General features: G+C 44.2%; 1 protein-coding gene across 1 annotated transcript in view; it reads right to left on the bottom strand.

Annotated features, from left to right (window-relative positions):
- The window catches only part of LOC144587171 (uncharacterized), a 176,420-nt gene that overhangs the window by 159,103 nt on the left and 2,652 nt on the right, over positions 1 to 14,665 (bottom strand). The window contains exons 4-5 of the mRNA XM_078386789.1: positions 13,617 to 13,743; positions 10,321 to 11,439 (exon numbers count right to left, since the gene is read on the bottom strand). Coding sequence (XP_078242915.1) covers positions 10,321 to 11,439; positions 13,617 to 13,743 — 1,246 coding nt within the window. The remainder of the gene's footprint in view (positions 1 to 10,320; positions 11,440 to 13,616; positions 13,744 to 14,665) is intronic.

Genomic DNA, 14,665 nt, shown 5'->3' with positions numbered 1-14,665 from the left:
AGCTTAAACTGAAGAGAGTAGGAAAAACCACTGGGCTAGTCAGGTATAATCAAAACCAAATCCCTTATGAATACATAGTGGAAGTGAAGAACAGATTTAAGGAAGTAGATTTGGTGGACAGAGTGCCTGAAGAACTTGGGATAGAGTCTTGTAACACTGTACAGGAGGCAGCAACAAAAACCATCCCAAAGAAAAGGAACTGCAAGAAAGCAAAGTGGCTGTCCAACGAGGCCTTACAAATAGCAGAGAAGAGAAGGGAAACAAAATGCAAGGGAGATACAGAAAGTTACAGAAAATGGAATGCAGACTTCCAAAGAATAGCAACGAGAGACAAGAGGGCCTTCTTAAATGAACAATGCAAAGAAATAGAAGAAAATAATAGAAAAGGAAAAACTAGAGATCTGTTCAGGAATATCGGAGATATTAAAGGAACATTTTGTGCAAAAATGAACATGATAAAGGAGAAAAATGGTAGGGACCCAACAGAAGCAGAAGACATCAAGAAGAGGTGGCAATAATATACAAGAAAGATTTGGATATCCCGGATAACCCAGATAGTGCGGTTGTTGACCTTGAGCCAGACATTCTGGAGAGTGAAGTCAAGTGGGCCTTAAAAAGCTTGTCTAACAACAAGGCCAGTGGAGGTGATGGCATTCCAGTTGAACTATTTAAAATCTTAAAAGATGACACTGTAAAGGAGCTACATTCAATATGCCAGCAAGTTTGGAAAACTCAACAGTGGCCAGAGGACTGGAAAAGATCAGTCTACAACCCAATCCCAAAGAAGGGAAGTGCCAAAGAATGCTCCAACTGCCGTACAATTGCACTCATTTCACACGCTAGCAAGGATATGCTCAAAATCCTACAAGGTAGGCTTCAGCAGTATGTGAACCGAGAACTCCCAGAAGTAGAAGCTGGATTTCGAAGGGGCAGAGGAACTCGAGACCAAATTGCTAACATGCGCTGGATAACGGAGAAAGCCAGAGAGTTCCAGAAAAACATCTACTTCTGCTTCATTGACTATGCACAAAGCTTTTGACTGTGTGGACCATACCAAACTATGGGAAGTGCTTAAAGAAATGGGAGTTCCTGACCACCTTATCTACCTCCTGAGAAACCTATACGTGGGACAGGAAGCAACAATTAGAACAGTATATGGAACAACTGATTGGTTCAAAATTGGGAAAGGAAAACGACAAGACTGTATATTGTCCCCCTGCTTATTTAACTTATATGCAGAATACATCATACGAAAGGTCGTACTGGAAGAATACCAAGCTGGAATTAAGATTGCCAGAAGAAATATCAACAACCTCCAATATGCAGATGATACCACTCTGATGGCAGAAAGTGAGGAGGAATTAAGGAACCTTGTAATGAGGGTGAAAGAGGAGAGTGCAAAAAATGATCTGAAGCTCAACATCAAAAAAACTAAGAGGGGAGGAAAGCAATGACAAACCTTGACAGCATCTTAAAAAGCAGAGACATCACCTTGCCAACAACAGTCCGAATAGTCAAATCTATGGTTTTTCCAGTAGTGAGGTATGGAAGTGAGAGCTGGACCATAAAGAAAGCAGACCGCCGAAGAATTGATGCTTTTGAATTGTGGTGCTGGAGGAGGCTCTTGAGAGTCCCCTGGGCTGCAAGGAGAACAAACCTATCCATTCTAAAGGAAATCAACCCAGAGTGCTCACTGGAAGGACAGATCCTAAAGCTGAGGTTCCAATACTTTGGCCATCTCATGAGAAGAGAAGACTCCCTGGAAAAGACCCTGATGTTGGGAAAGTGTGAAGGCAAGAGGAGAAGGGGATGACAGAGGATGAGATGGTTGGACAGTGTCATCCAAGCTACCAACATGAATTTGACCAAACTCTGGGCGGCAGTGGAAGACAGGAGGGCCTGGCCTGCTCTGGTCCATGGAGTCACGAAGAGTCAGACACGACTAAACGACTAGACAACAACAACAACAATAGTGTTCTTTCAATTTTTCTAAGATCCATTTTGAGAATGCCAAGATGTATCCCTGCAGCTGCCTTACGATTAGAGACTGGTCTAACGTCATTTGAATGCAGTGCTTGGCTCTTTGCCTTTAGGCATTGGAACAAGGTAAAATACATGCTGATCCCTCCCTGGGATATCTTAACCTTCTACAGAAAGAGGTCCATAACAGCTCATGGCCTAAAGCTTTTCCAGCCAAACTGCATCTATTAGGGCTCTCTTTGGACTTTCTTTATGTCCAGGAACCCAAGGCAGCCAACTCTACCTTAGAAAATGGCTTGCAAAACATGCTCCATCTTGCACCCTGGCCTAGACTATAATTTCTCCTAAAGTGCTAGGTATTTAGAGAACAAGCTTTTGCAGAGACTTCCCATGTCAGCTCCACATGGTAACGGCCACCTTTAGAACAGACTGCCCATGTCATCTCCTGCATCTTAAGGGCCACCTTTAGAACAGACTGCCCATGTCATCTCCTGCATCATAATGGCCACGTTTAGGACAGACTGCCCATGTCAACTCCTGCATCATAAGGGCCACCTTTATATAAAATATTTGTCTAATATATATAATATTTGTCTATCCTTACGGTGGCCCTTATGATGCAGGAGCTGACATGGGCAGTCTGTCCTAAAGGTGGACCTTATCATATACAGTCGTGCCTCAATTAGCGATGTTAATGCATTCCGCAAAAAACATCGCTAATTGATTTGATCGCTAATCGAAACACAGTTTCCCATTGAAATGCATTGAAAACTGGATAATCCGTTCCAATGGGAACGGATTGCGGTCTGTAAGCGAAAATCTCCATAGGAAACATCGCTAATCAAAACGCGGTTCCCCAATTGAAATGCATTGAAACCTATTCAATGCATCTCAGCTGTTTAAACCATCGCTAATCGAAACACGGGACCCAAAATTTAATCGCTATTCGAAGCATGGTCCCAAACCATTGCTAGTCGAAAATTGCCCATAGGTACCATCGCTAATCAGAGCACTAAAATGCCCCGAAAAAGTCATCGCTAATCGATTTCATCGCTAATCGAAGCGCTCGCTAATTGAGGCACCACTGTATCTCATTATTATCTGGGCAGCCATTTTGACCATCAAGGTCTTCTCTCCACAAGCTGATGTAGTATGAAATCCCCAAGGGTCGAAATATCTCAAGAGGACTCACCTCTGCTCTGCTTCTGCAGCCCCATAAGTAACAGTAAAGGGTCTCTTGCCGACCTGGCCTTGCCCCTTTTGTTTGGGCCTGGGGACGACCTGCTGAAAAGTCACAAAGGCGGCCCAGGGAGTGATCTGGAGGGGCTTCTATGCAACGGCTTTATTTCTTTATTTATTTTCATGGCACTAAAAACAAAGATGGTCAATGTGCAACCCTCCAGGTGTTGTGGGGACTACAGATCCCATCATCCCTCCACATTGGATGTGGTGGCTGATAGGAACTGTAGTCCCATAGCATCTAGTTGCACTTTTTTTCTATTCCTTATGTCAAGAAAGGGGGCTTTCCTGATCTTCTAAGGATCCTGGTCGCCTGTGTCAGCTACCGTGATAACACACCTTTCAGGGAGAGTTAATCAGGAAAGCTGGACACAACGGAGGCCCGGCTTCTCGAGAAATGGTATGATTTATTGGGGGCAGAAAGTGGAAAGTTAAAATTGAGATTAGAGGAAAAACAAGAGACAACAATCTTGGAAATACAGGATCTTTTAAGAAATTAGAACTATTTCGATTCTTTTTGTATTATTTAATTCAAGAATATCATACCCCCGATTTGGGCTCGTCATCATCATTTTAGAATGGCAAAGGTGGAGCCCAGCCTCTATCAAGGAGGCGCAGAGGGTATTTGAACTCTCAACTTCTGGTTTTGCAGCCAGATACTTAAACCACTGAGTTCTGGGTGTGCATGGATCTTTGTCTGCATTTACACTCATGTAAATTCAACGATTAATAAACCAACGAAGCATGGGTTTGATACCCGAGCGAAGGTTATCTTTTATTGGTTCGGGTATCACAAATCCAGAAAACTGTAAAACTAAGGCGGATGCCTTCACACCTGAGCCCGCAAAGGAAGCTTCCCCCACTGTGTAGTCTTTACCTTCAGGGAGTGCACCTGGGGAGGATGGGTTGCCCAAAGACCTTTAATAATAATTGCATGCCATCGATTCTGACTGTGGACAAATCTTTTCTAGGTGCAGAATGCTCAGACGTGGCTTCTTCCTCTTTCAGAGTTGTGCTGCTACCCAGTTTGGCCAATCTCTGGGCACCATGAGGAATCCAAGCTCTGCAGCTCCACAGGAATCTCTCTCCTTCACTAAGCCCTGGCATCCTCTTCCAAGATCTTTCTTCAAAATGCCACACAAACTCCCCCCAAAAATCTAGGCCTTGCTATCTGGGAACTTCCTGTTTGTTTTTTTAATATCCATTTCTGGCCAAATCCAGGGTAATGATGGCCCTCCGTACATTTGAATTCAAGCCATTATGGTGCCAGTAATAAGAAATGACTAGAATAATGGAGCTCAAAGGCCACTGAATCCAACCCTCTGCTCAGTGCAGGAATGCAGATCAAGGTATATTTGCCAGGGGACGATCCAGGTTTTTCTTGAATGGCTCCAGTGTTGGAGCCCTCACCAACTCCCGAGGTCACTGGGTCCATGGTCCTACTTCGTACTGCTCTAACAATGAAGAAGTTTTTCCTGATCATCCACCAAAATCTGGCTTCCGGTAACTTGAGGCAATTGTGTTAGTGAGATCCATTCTTACTGAGCCCTTGAATGGCTTGCAAGCGGTTTAACTCTGTTTCTCTCATTTTTCGGGTTTTGCTTTTTCACTCCCCCACCTCCTTACCTGCATTTTAAAGGAAAATTATTTTCCCAGTGGTTTGATCACTAGGGAAAGAGGGGCTTTGCTGGTCAGGAAGTCCTGACTTTGTCCTCTGACTTCGTGGTGTGTGCAGGTGGCGGGGACTCTGAGCCCTCCCACCCGGCGAGTTGGCAAGGCTCGCGTGCAAGTCGAAAGGTGCTGCCTTGTGCGTTGCAAGCGTCTCCCTGGAGTCAAGAAGAGTTGGTGGACTCTCCAAGGGTAGTGGGGAGGGGGACAGTGGGGAAGCTATGTATGTATGTATGTATGTATGTATGTATGTATGTATGTATGTATGTATGTATGTATGTATGTATGTATGTATGTATGTATGTATGTATGTATGTATGTATTTACTTACTTACTTACTTACTTACTTACTTACTTACTTACTTACTTACTTACTTACTTACTTACTTACTTACTTACTTACACCCTGCCTTTCTTCTTAGAGGCACCCAAGGCACTGATGTGCAACAAGGAAAAGACAATCTTTAAAAGTTAAAAACCAGGAAGGGGAGAAATATTTCAAAGGAAGTTAGCAACTACAGTGGTTCCTCGCTTGGTCCTTCCAGTGAGCACTCAGGGATGATTTCCTTCAGAATGAATACGTTTGTTCTCCTTGCAGTCCAGGGGACTCTCAAGAGCCTCCTCCAGCACCACAATTCAAAAGCATTAATTCTTCAGCGGTCAGCTTTCTTTATGGTCCAGCTCTCACTTCCATACATCGCTACTGGAAAAAACCATAGCTTTGACTATGCGGACCTTTGTCGGCAAGGGGATGTCTCTGCTTTTTAAGATGCTGCCTAGGTTTGTCATCACTTTCCTCCCAAGAAGCAGGCGTCTTTTAATTTCGTGGCTGCTGTCACCATCTGCAGTGATCATGGAGCCCAAGAAAGTAAAATCTGTCACTGCCTCCATATCACCCCCCTCTTCTATTTGCCAGGAGGTGATGACTAAGTTTATAGACTTAGCTGACTTTTAATACCTTACACTTGAAATGGTCTTCCCCTTTGACTGCCTTTATTCTGTATTACTGATATTTGTAAGCCACCTTGAACACTACATGTACTATAAGTGAGGGTTATAAGTGTAACATGTAATAATGGTTGCAATAAAATTGTTAGGCATTTATTTATTTACTTATGTGTTTATTTCATTTATCACCTGCCTTCCTCCTTGGAAAGACCAAGAGTAGCTTACAAATATGTTTTAAAAAGGAGGGTGCAACAATAAAGGACAATTAATTACAATACCTGAACACTATAAAATAATTCATCAGGCTAAAGCACATCTGTAATTGATACTGCTTAAAACCATTTGAAAATGGGCAAATTCAATTCAGATGATTATCATGTCTACTATTGTGGGCAAGAGTCCCGTAGAAGAAATGGAGTAGCCGTCATGGTCAACGAAAGAGTGGGAAAAGCTGTACTAGGATACAATCTCAAATATGATAGAACGATTTCAAAAGGAATCCAAGGCAGACCTTTCAACATCACAGCAATCCATGTTTATGCACCAACCACAGATGCTGAAGAGGCTGAAATTGACCAATTCTATAGAGACTTACAACGCCTTCTAGAACTGACACCAAAGAAATACGTTCTTCTCATTATAGGGGACTGGAATGCTAAAGTAGGGAGTCAAGAAGTAAAAAGAACAACAGGTAAGTTTGGCCTTGGAGTTGAAAACGAAGCAGGGCAAAGGTTAATAAGAGTTTTGTCAAGAGGACAAGCTTGTCATCATAAACACTCTTTTCCAAGAACACAAGAGACGACTTCACACATGGACATCACCAGATGAGCAATACCGAATTCAGATTGATTATATTCTCTGCAGCCAAAGATGGAGAAGCTCTATACAGTCAGCAAAAACAAGACCTGGAGCTGATTGTGGCTCTGATGGTGAGGGTTCGGCTCTAGGCTCCTTTCGCATCTCAGAAGAAATCAGGAGATTTTTAATGTTTAGAAACAGGTGAGATATTTATTCGTGTGTTTAACAAATTACCAGTGTCCAGAACTTGATTCCATCATCTTTCTCCTTCCGACAGCGGGTCCAGGAAAGGGTTTCTCTCACCAGAGTTCCAGGGACCCGGCCAATCCATAACGACTTTGGGGGTTATATATAATCTCTCCCGCTTCACCTTCCAACAAGGGAACGGTCTCATCATCCCGGCCGTCACCTCACGCAAGACATCCTTCTGATGTGGGAGCCTTCCAGGGTCCTCCCTGAACCCCTTCCTTCTCATCTCGTTTACTCTCCATTCCAGCCTCTCTCTCTCCTTTCTCTTTCTACTCTTTCCTTCTCTTCTCTCAGCTTCCCCTTCCACCCTTTGGCCTCTGCCTCTCCCCAATAAGACGGTCTGGGTGGAATCCCCCTTCTCCTCCTATAATCTGCCTCCTCCTTGGGCACTCTCAGTCTCTCCCACGCGCCCGTCCATGGGGGCTCCATCCAAACCACTCCCAACCTGGCGGCTGCTGTCCTTCCCTCCTTTTTATATCTGCTCTCCCTGCCTCTATCTCCACCCTCTTCTTCCGCTCCAATCCCGCCATTTTCCCCTGAGCCTTTTCAACAGTCATTTTTTGCATTGCTCCTCCTATTTCCTCTGTCTCTGTCCCTCGCTGCTCTGTCTTTTTGAGTGTTGAGACAGGCTGAGTCTGTACTTCCTTCCCTTCTGTATGGAGGAGGGACGGCTCTCTGGTGAGTGGGAGACTCCTCTCGCCTCCTGTCTCACACTGATCATCAGCTTCTTATACGAAAACTCAAGCTTAAACTGAAGAGAGTAGGAAAAACCACTGGGCTAGTCAGGTATAATCAAAACCAAATCCCTTATGAATACACAGTGGAAGTGAAGAACAGATTAAAGGAACTCCATGTGTTGGATTGAGTGCCTGAAGAACTTTGGATGGAGGCTCGTAACATTGTACAGGAGGCAGCAACAAAAACCATCCCAAAGAAAAGGAAATGCAAGAAAGCAAAGTGGTTGCAAATAGCAGAGAAGAGAAGGGAAAGAAAATGCAAGGGAGATAGGGAAAGTTACAGAAAATTGAATGCACACTTCCAAAGAACAGCAAGGAGAGACAAGAGGGCCTTCTTAAATGAACAATGCAAAGATATAGAGGAAAATAATAGAAAGAGAATAACCAGAGATCTGTTAAAAAAAACTGGAGATAGTAAAAGAACATTTTGTGCAAAGATGGGCATGATAAAGGACAAAAATGTCAGGGACCTCACAGAAGCAGAAGACATCAGGAAGAGATCACAATAATACACAGAATATTTATACCAGAAAGATCTGGATGCCCCGGACAACCCAGATAGTGTGGTTGCTGACCTTGAGCCAGACATCCTGGAGAGTGAAGTCAAGTGGGCCTTAGAAAGCATGGCTAACAACCAGGCCAGTGGAGGTGATGGGATTTAAATTCTTAAAAGATGACGCTGTTAAGGTGCTACACCCAATATGCCAGCAAGTTTGGAAAACTCAGCAGTGGCCAGAGGATTGGAAAAGATCAGTCTACATCCCAATCCCTAAGAAGGGCAGTGCCAAACAATGCTCCAACATCTGTACAATTGCACTCATTTCCCACGCTAGCAAAGATATGCTCAATATCCTACAAGGTAGGCTTCAGCAGTATGTGCACCGAGAACTCCCAGAAGTACAAGCTGGATTTCGAAAGGGCAGAGGAACTACCCTGTTTACCCAAAAATAAGACAGGGTGTTATATACATTTTTTTCTCCAAAAAACACATTAGGGCTTATTTTCAGGGGATGCTTTATTTTACAGTCATGTCATCTCCTGGTTGCTGCTCCATGGTGGAGGGCGTGGTTTCACTTAACTGTGCCAGCTGTGCCCGTTTCTTGAGAGGTCTAATCTGGCCATTGGTGACCCATGCAATAGTTACCTCCCAGCTGGATTACTGTAACACAGAGGTCCCCAACTCCTGGTCTCCGGCCTGGTGCCAGTCCGTGGCTTGAGCCAGACCGGGCTGCGGTGACAGACCTCCCTCCAGCACTCCCCCCGCACAGCCCCTTTGCGCACGCATGCCTGTGTTCCCCCACCCCTTTGTGCATGTGTGCCCCCGAGCACACACCCTTTTGCCCTAGTGCATGAGTGCACACCCGCCCGCATGAGCACCGCGCCTCCCTTCGTGCATGCGCATGAGCATGCACGCACCTGCACAAGCACCCTCCTGCTCCGTTGCGCATGCGCACGAGGGTGCCCCTCCTTCCCCAACTGGCCCCCAAAAAAGGTTGGGGACCGCTACTACCCACTAAACATGGGGCTGCCTATGGAAAGTGTCAGGAAACGTCAGCGGATCCAAAACGTGCCAGCCAGATTGCTGACTGGGGCTGGCCACAGGAATCACATAATGCCCCCTATTATGACAGCTCCATTGGCTCTCCCAAATGGTTTCCGGACAAAACTCACAGGGCTGGTTCTAACCTATAAAGCCCGAATGGCCTGGACTCAAGTTATCTCAGTCATTGCAACTTCCTTCATAAGCCTGATCGAGTGTTAATATAATCAGACGGGACCCTCCCTCCATTACCTCCACAGGTACCTCTGATGGGAACACTGGATGTCTTCTTTTGTTGCTGCCAGACTTTGGAACTCCCTGCCACTGGGGGCCAGGCTGGCCCCATCTTAGCTGCCCTTCCACAAGCAGGTGAAGATCTTTCTCTTCAGGCAGGCTTTCCCTTGGTGATTGGTTGCCTGAGCGGGGTTTTTAAATGGATGGGTATGCTTTTCTGCTTTTGAACGTTTTTAATATTGCTTTTACCATTTCTTCGATCCTTTTTATTCTTTGTATACTTTTTTAAGCTTCAAATGTTGTGTTTTAATGATACAAGGTACCTTAGGTCCTTTTTAAGTAGAAGGTGGGGTAAAAATATTTTAAATAAATAAATAAAATTAGATCAATTCCAGCTGTGAGGTATGATGACTAGATAATAATTCCCCTGTCAAAGGGGCAGGACTCTATAGCGGTTCAAAATGTTCTAGAAAAATCACGTCTCATATCATCACCATTATATCAGAACTGTAGAGTTGGAAGGGACCCTTTGGATCGAGTCCAGCCTGTCAGGAAGGCACAGTGGGGGATTGATCTCCACTGAGCTGAACACCTTAACGCAAGAAAAGAAAAAGGTAACATTCCTTCCCTTGGATGAGATATTTGTCAAATGTACAATGCTGATATGAAATAGATTTGTTGTTGATAGATATATTCTATTTTAATTTCCTTGAGCTTGTCACAGTGAGTTAACGATGGCAACTCAAAAAGACAGAATCACAACAAATTAATAAAATGGATTTAAAAGATTTATTAATTGACAAACACACCAACTTCACATCGTGTTTCTTTCTGAATTGCCCTCACCAAGATCCAGACTATGAGGAATGGCTTTATTACTCTGGCTCTTACTCTGGAAGCAGCTGAATCTGCACTAAAAGAATTTATACGGTTTGTCTCCCGTGTGAGTTTTCTGATGTGAAGACAGGTGGGAGCTCCGAGAGAAACTTTTTCCACATTCGAAACATTTATACGGCTTGTCACCTGTGTGAGTTTTCTGATGTGAAGACAGGTTGCAGCTCCGAGAGAAACTTTTTCCACACTCAAAACATTTATACGGTTTGTGTCCCGTGTGGATTCGTTGGTGGGAAGTGAGGTGTGTCCTCTGTCTGAAGCTCTTTTCACACTTCAGGCATTTAAATGGCTTCTCCCCAGTGTGGATTCGTTGGTGGGAAGTGAGGTGTGTCCTCTGTCTGAAGCTCTTTGCACACTCCAGGCATTTATAGGGTTTCTCTTCAGCGTGCAACATCAAATGCTTTTTCAGGTCCCTGCTCCAGGAGAAACACTTGCTACACTGTGGGCATTCATACGGCTTCTCCCCAGTGTGGATTCGTTGGTGGGAAGTGAGGTGTGTCCTCCGTCTGAAGCTCTTTGCACACTCCAGGCATTTATAGGGTTTATCTTCAGCGTGCAACGTCAAATGCCTTTTCAGGTCCCCGCTCCAGGAGAAACACTTGCTACACTGTGGGCATTCATACGGCTTCTCTCCATTGTGGAACCTTTTATGATAAACGAGGCTATTACTGTGAGTGAAACACTTCCCACACACATTACATTTATACGGTTTCTCTCCCGTGTGGGTCCGCTGATGAGAAGCAAGGTTTCTCTTCATGTTGAATCTCTTCCCGCACTCCAAACATTCGTAGGGTTTCTCCCCTGTGTGAATGGTCATGTGATTCTTAAGACGGGCTTGATCAAGAAAGCCCTTGGAGCAGTACGAACACTTGAAGGGTTTCTCCCCTGTGTGGACCCTCAGATGACGCTTCAAGTGAGATTTCTTGCTGTAGGTCTTCCCACACTCTAGGCATTTAATATTTTCCTTTGCTTGGTTTCTTTCTGCTTGGACTGGGACAGTGGGCACATCCCCAGCCTCCAGATCAGAGGACTCTTCCCTCCTCTTTTGCCCCTCTCTTGTTTCGCTTCGTTGTTGTTTTCTGCTTCGAGAGTGAAATTCTTTCACTGGCCCTCTACAGGGTTCCTCCTCATACTCCTGTCTTCTCTGATCTCCTGTTGAAATCATGGCAATGAGGTGAGTCAGAAAGGGAAGCTCTAATCACCACACAAAATGTGCTCATTCGAAACTGCTGACACACAGACAACTAAATGTGGCAGGTGGATACAGGATGACGCACATCTGGAACAAGTTCTGAACGGCATTAACCACCAGTTGGTGTGACACAGCATGTGAGACTGGGATCACAAAGACCTGATTGCAATTAGGGATGAGCCGTTTGGATTTTGTGGACTACAAATCCCATCATTCTCCACTGTGGGAATTCCCACATTACAGACACTGTAATTTTGGATCACCTGGGAGAAAAGGCTAAGCTAGAAGGCTTCATGACTCAGCATAGACCAAGCTCTGCCTAGCTTCCTGTTCAGAAAGGAAGTTCTCACCTAGTACTGGGTCAGTTTCCTTTCTGAACAGAAACCATGGACACAACGAGGCTACACCAAGCCACTGAGAATTCCAGCTTAGGCCTTGTGTCCCAGGTGAGTCAAATTTAGTCTGTCAGATCCTGACGCCCAGGGGCAGAGCCGCAACCTAAAGAAAACAGATCAGTTGAAGAAACTTATTTAACCAGCAAAAGCAAAGAACAGAATCCAAATTGGCCCGTGACACAAAAGGTCAGGAAATTCACACTTCTGTCTGATTTTCACAGTCGTGTCACACATGGAGAATGGGAGGTGTTACTAAATAACATCTGAGCAACCCTATCCCTGCCAACGTCTGTGTGCATATGATTGCACAGAGATATTGGTGAAATCAACCCTGAGTGCTGACTGGAAGGACAGATCCTGAAGCTGAGGCTCCAATACTTTGGCCATCTCATGAGAAGAAAAGACTCCCTGGAAAAGACCTTGATGTTGGGAAAGTGTGAAGGCAAGAGGAGAAGGGGACGACACAGGACGAGATGGTTGGACAGTGTCATCGAAGCCACCAACATGAATTTGACCAAACTCTGGGAGGCAGTGGAAGATAGGAGGGCCTGGCGTTCTCTGGTCCATGGGGTCACAAAGAGTCACCCTCCCATGATGACCTAGGAAGTTAGAGGAGATGTAACTCTGCACCATCCTGTTAACTAAATCCTATAACTATTAGTGGATTTTATTTTAGCATCACCAGCCCTCTTTGAGCTGACTTTTCTAAAAGCTTGAAAGCTTTCAGAGCTGAATTCATTTCTTAGCTTAACCCCCACCAGGAGTTAGCAGGAAAATCCTGTTAGGGTATATTTCTCCTAAATTCCCACTCTTGGCATAGGGCCTCATTTTAGCCTATCCTATCCTGGGATCTCTGGCCAAGATTGCCGTTTTAATGGATTGATTTATCACAGTTACTGTTCTTATATTTCATCAAGTTATCTCTAGCTTATTTGATCTCCAAAATGCCGTGTTCTCAACTTGTCTTGCTTAGGTCCCGCAAACTCAAGCCTGTGGCTTCCTTTAGGGAGTCAATCCATCATGTATTTCCTGTTTTCCTGCTATTTTCCACCTTTCTCAGCATTATAGTATTTTCCAAAGAATCCTGCCTTCTCATGATGTGCCCAAAGTAGGACAGTACAGTGGTGCCTCGCTTAACGAGCGCACCGTTTAACAATGAATCCGCATAGCGATGTCGCTTTTGCGATCGCAAAAGCAATGTTTAGATAGGGAAAAACTCACATTGCGATGATCGGTAAGCATTATGCTTACCGATCTTCGCATTGCGATGTTTTTACAACAGCTGATCGGCGGTTCCAAAATGGCTGGGGAGTGCCCAAAATGGCCACCGCTACTGTTTTCACGCCCTGCCTTCGCTTACCGAGGGCGCGAAAATGTCGGCGCTATGGAGGAACTTCGCTGAACGGTGAGTTTGGGCCCCATAGGAACGCATTAAACTAAGTTTTATGTGTTCCTATGGGGGTTTTCGATCCGTTTAGCAATGTTTTTGCATAGCAACGATTAATCCGGAACGGATTAACGTCGCTATGCGGGGCACCACTGTATCAGCTTTTCACTTCTAAGATGATGATTAAATGTTTTTATAACAAGGGTAACCACTTTCCTCTAGAAAGGTCCCTAACTTGTTCTAGATTAGAAAAACAGAATGCTGGCTGTTCAAACCCAGGGAGAATCATCTCGTAAATAATAAACATTCTCACTTAAATATTTTCTCTTGATAAAAGTATAAATGGGATCTTTACCTAAAGAGGCTACATTTTCATGGATCTCCGCCATAACTTCCTCATGCATAGCTCTTTGGTCCGGATTCAGCAACGCCCACTCCTCCTCGGTAAAATGCACAGTCACCTCTTCCAAGATTAGTGGATTCTAAAAGAGAAGAAAATACTTTTTCCCTTTTCGATGCTAAAATGGTTGTTCCACGGATGGTAGGAAATCATTAATATATGGAGACTGGTCTTTTGCCTTGCAGGATCCCACAAAAAGACTTTTCCAGGGCGTTTCCTGTGTGTGCCTCTTTTTTTAAAAAAATGAACATATTTTATTTATGAAGGCCATAAACAGCGCAAGTAAGAGGCAGATCACGTTAGCCAACAGAAGGGGTCAGAGCTTTAGGGCCAAAACCCTATTCTGGGTGTTCTCGGACAGAAAAGCAGCAGGTGGGAAAAAAACATTAAATAAATCAGATTTTCATTTTTGTCTCCTTGACCACCTACTTGCCAAACGTTATTTCTGGGCCTAACTGTTTAATTAGTTATTTGTTCAACAACGGAGGCTACCCAGGTCCAGAATAACTGGCCACTGCCTGGATCTAATGGTCGGGAACTGTCAGACAATACACATATTCCTCATTCTCTACACCATGACCAGGAGCAAGGTGGGGCCTCTTTATTCTCATTTACTGTTTTCTGATTTTTAACATTGTGTTTAATATTATACTGGGTCCTTTTTTGGGAGAAGGGCAACGTAATAATTTTAATCAATAAAAATAATATTTGTTTTTTGTTTGATTTATTTACATGCTACCTTTCTCCCCCCTTAGGAGTTCCAAGGTGACTCGCAACAACTAAAATACACAGTACTAATAATGCCATACCATGCCTCTTGGAAGCCTACAGAATATATTTCAAAAAATGTAAATACGTGTATTTATTTATTTATTTAATTTATTTATTTTATTTATATCCCGCCTATCTAGTCAATAGACCACTCTAGGCGGCTCTAGCTGTATGTTTATAATGAATAATATTCACTGGTCTCCTTTGACAGAGCCTATTTACCGCAATGACTC

This window comes from Pogona vitticeps, chromosome 2 (genome assembly GCF_051106095.1).
Source record: "Pogona vitticeps strain Pit_001003342236 chromosome 2, PviZW2.1, whole genome shotgun sequence".
Classification (NCBI taxonomy): domain Eukaryota; kingdom Metazoa; phylum Chordata; class Lepidosauria; order Squamata; family Agamidae; genus Pogona; species Pogona vitticeps.
This window is presented reverse-complemented; position numbering and strand designations above follow the sequence as displayed.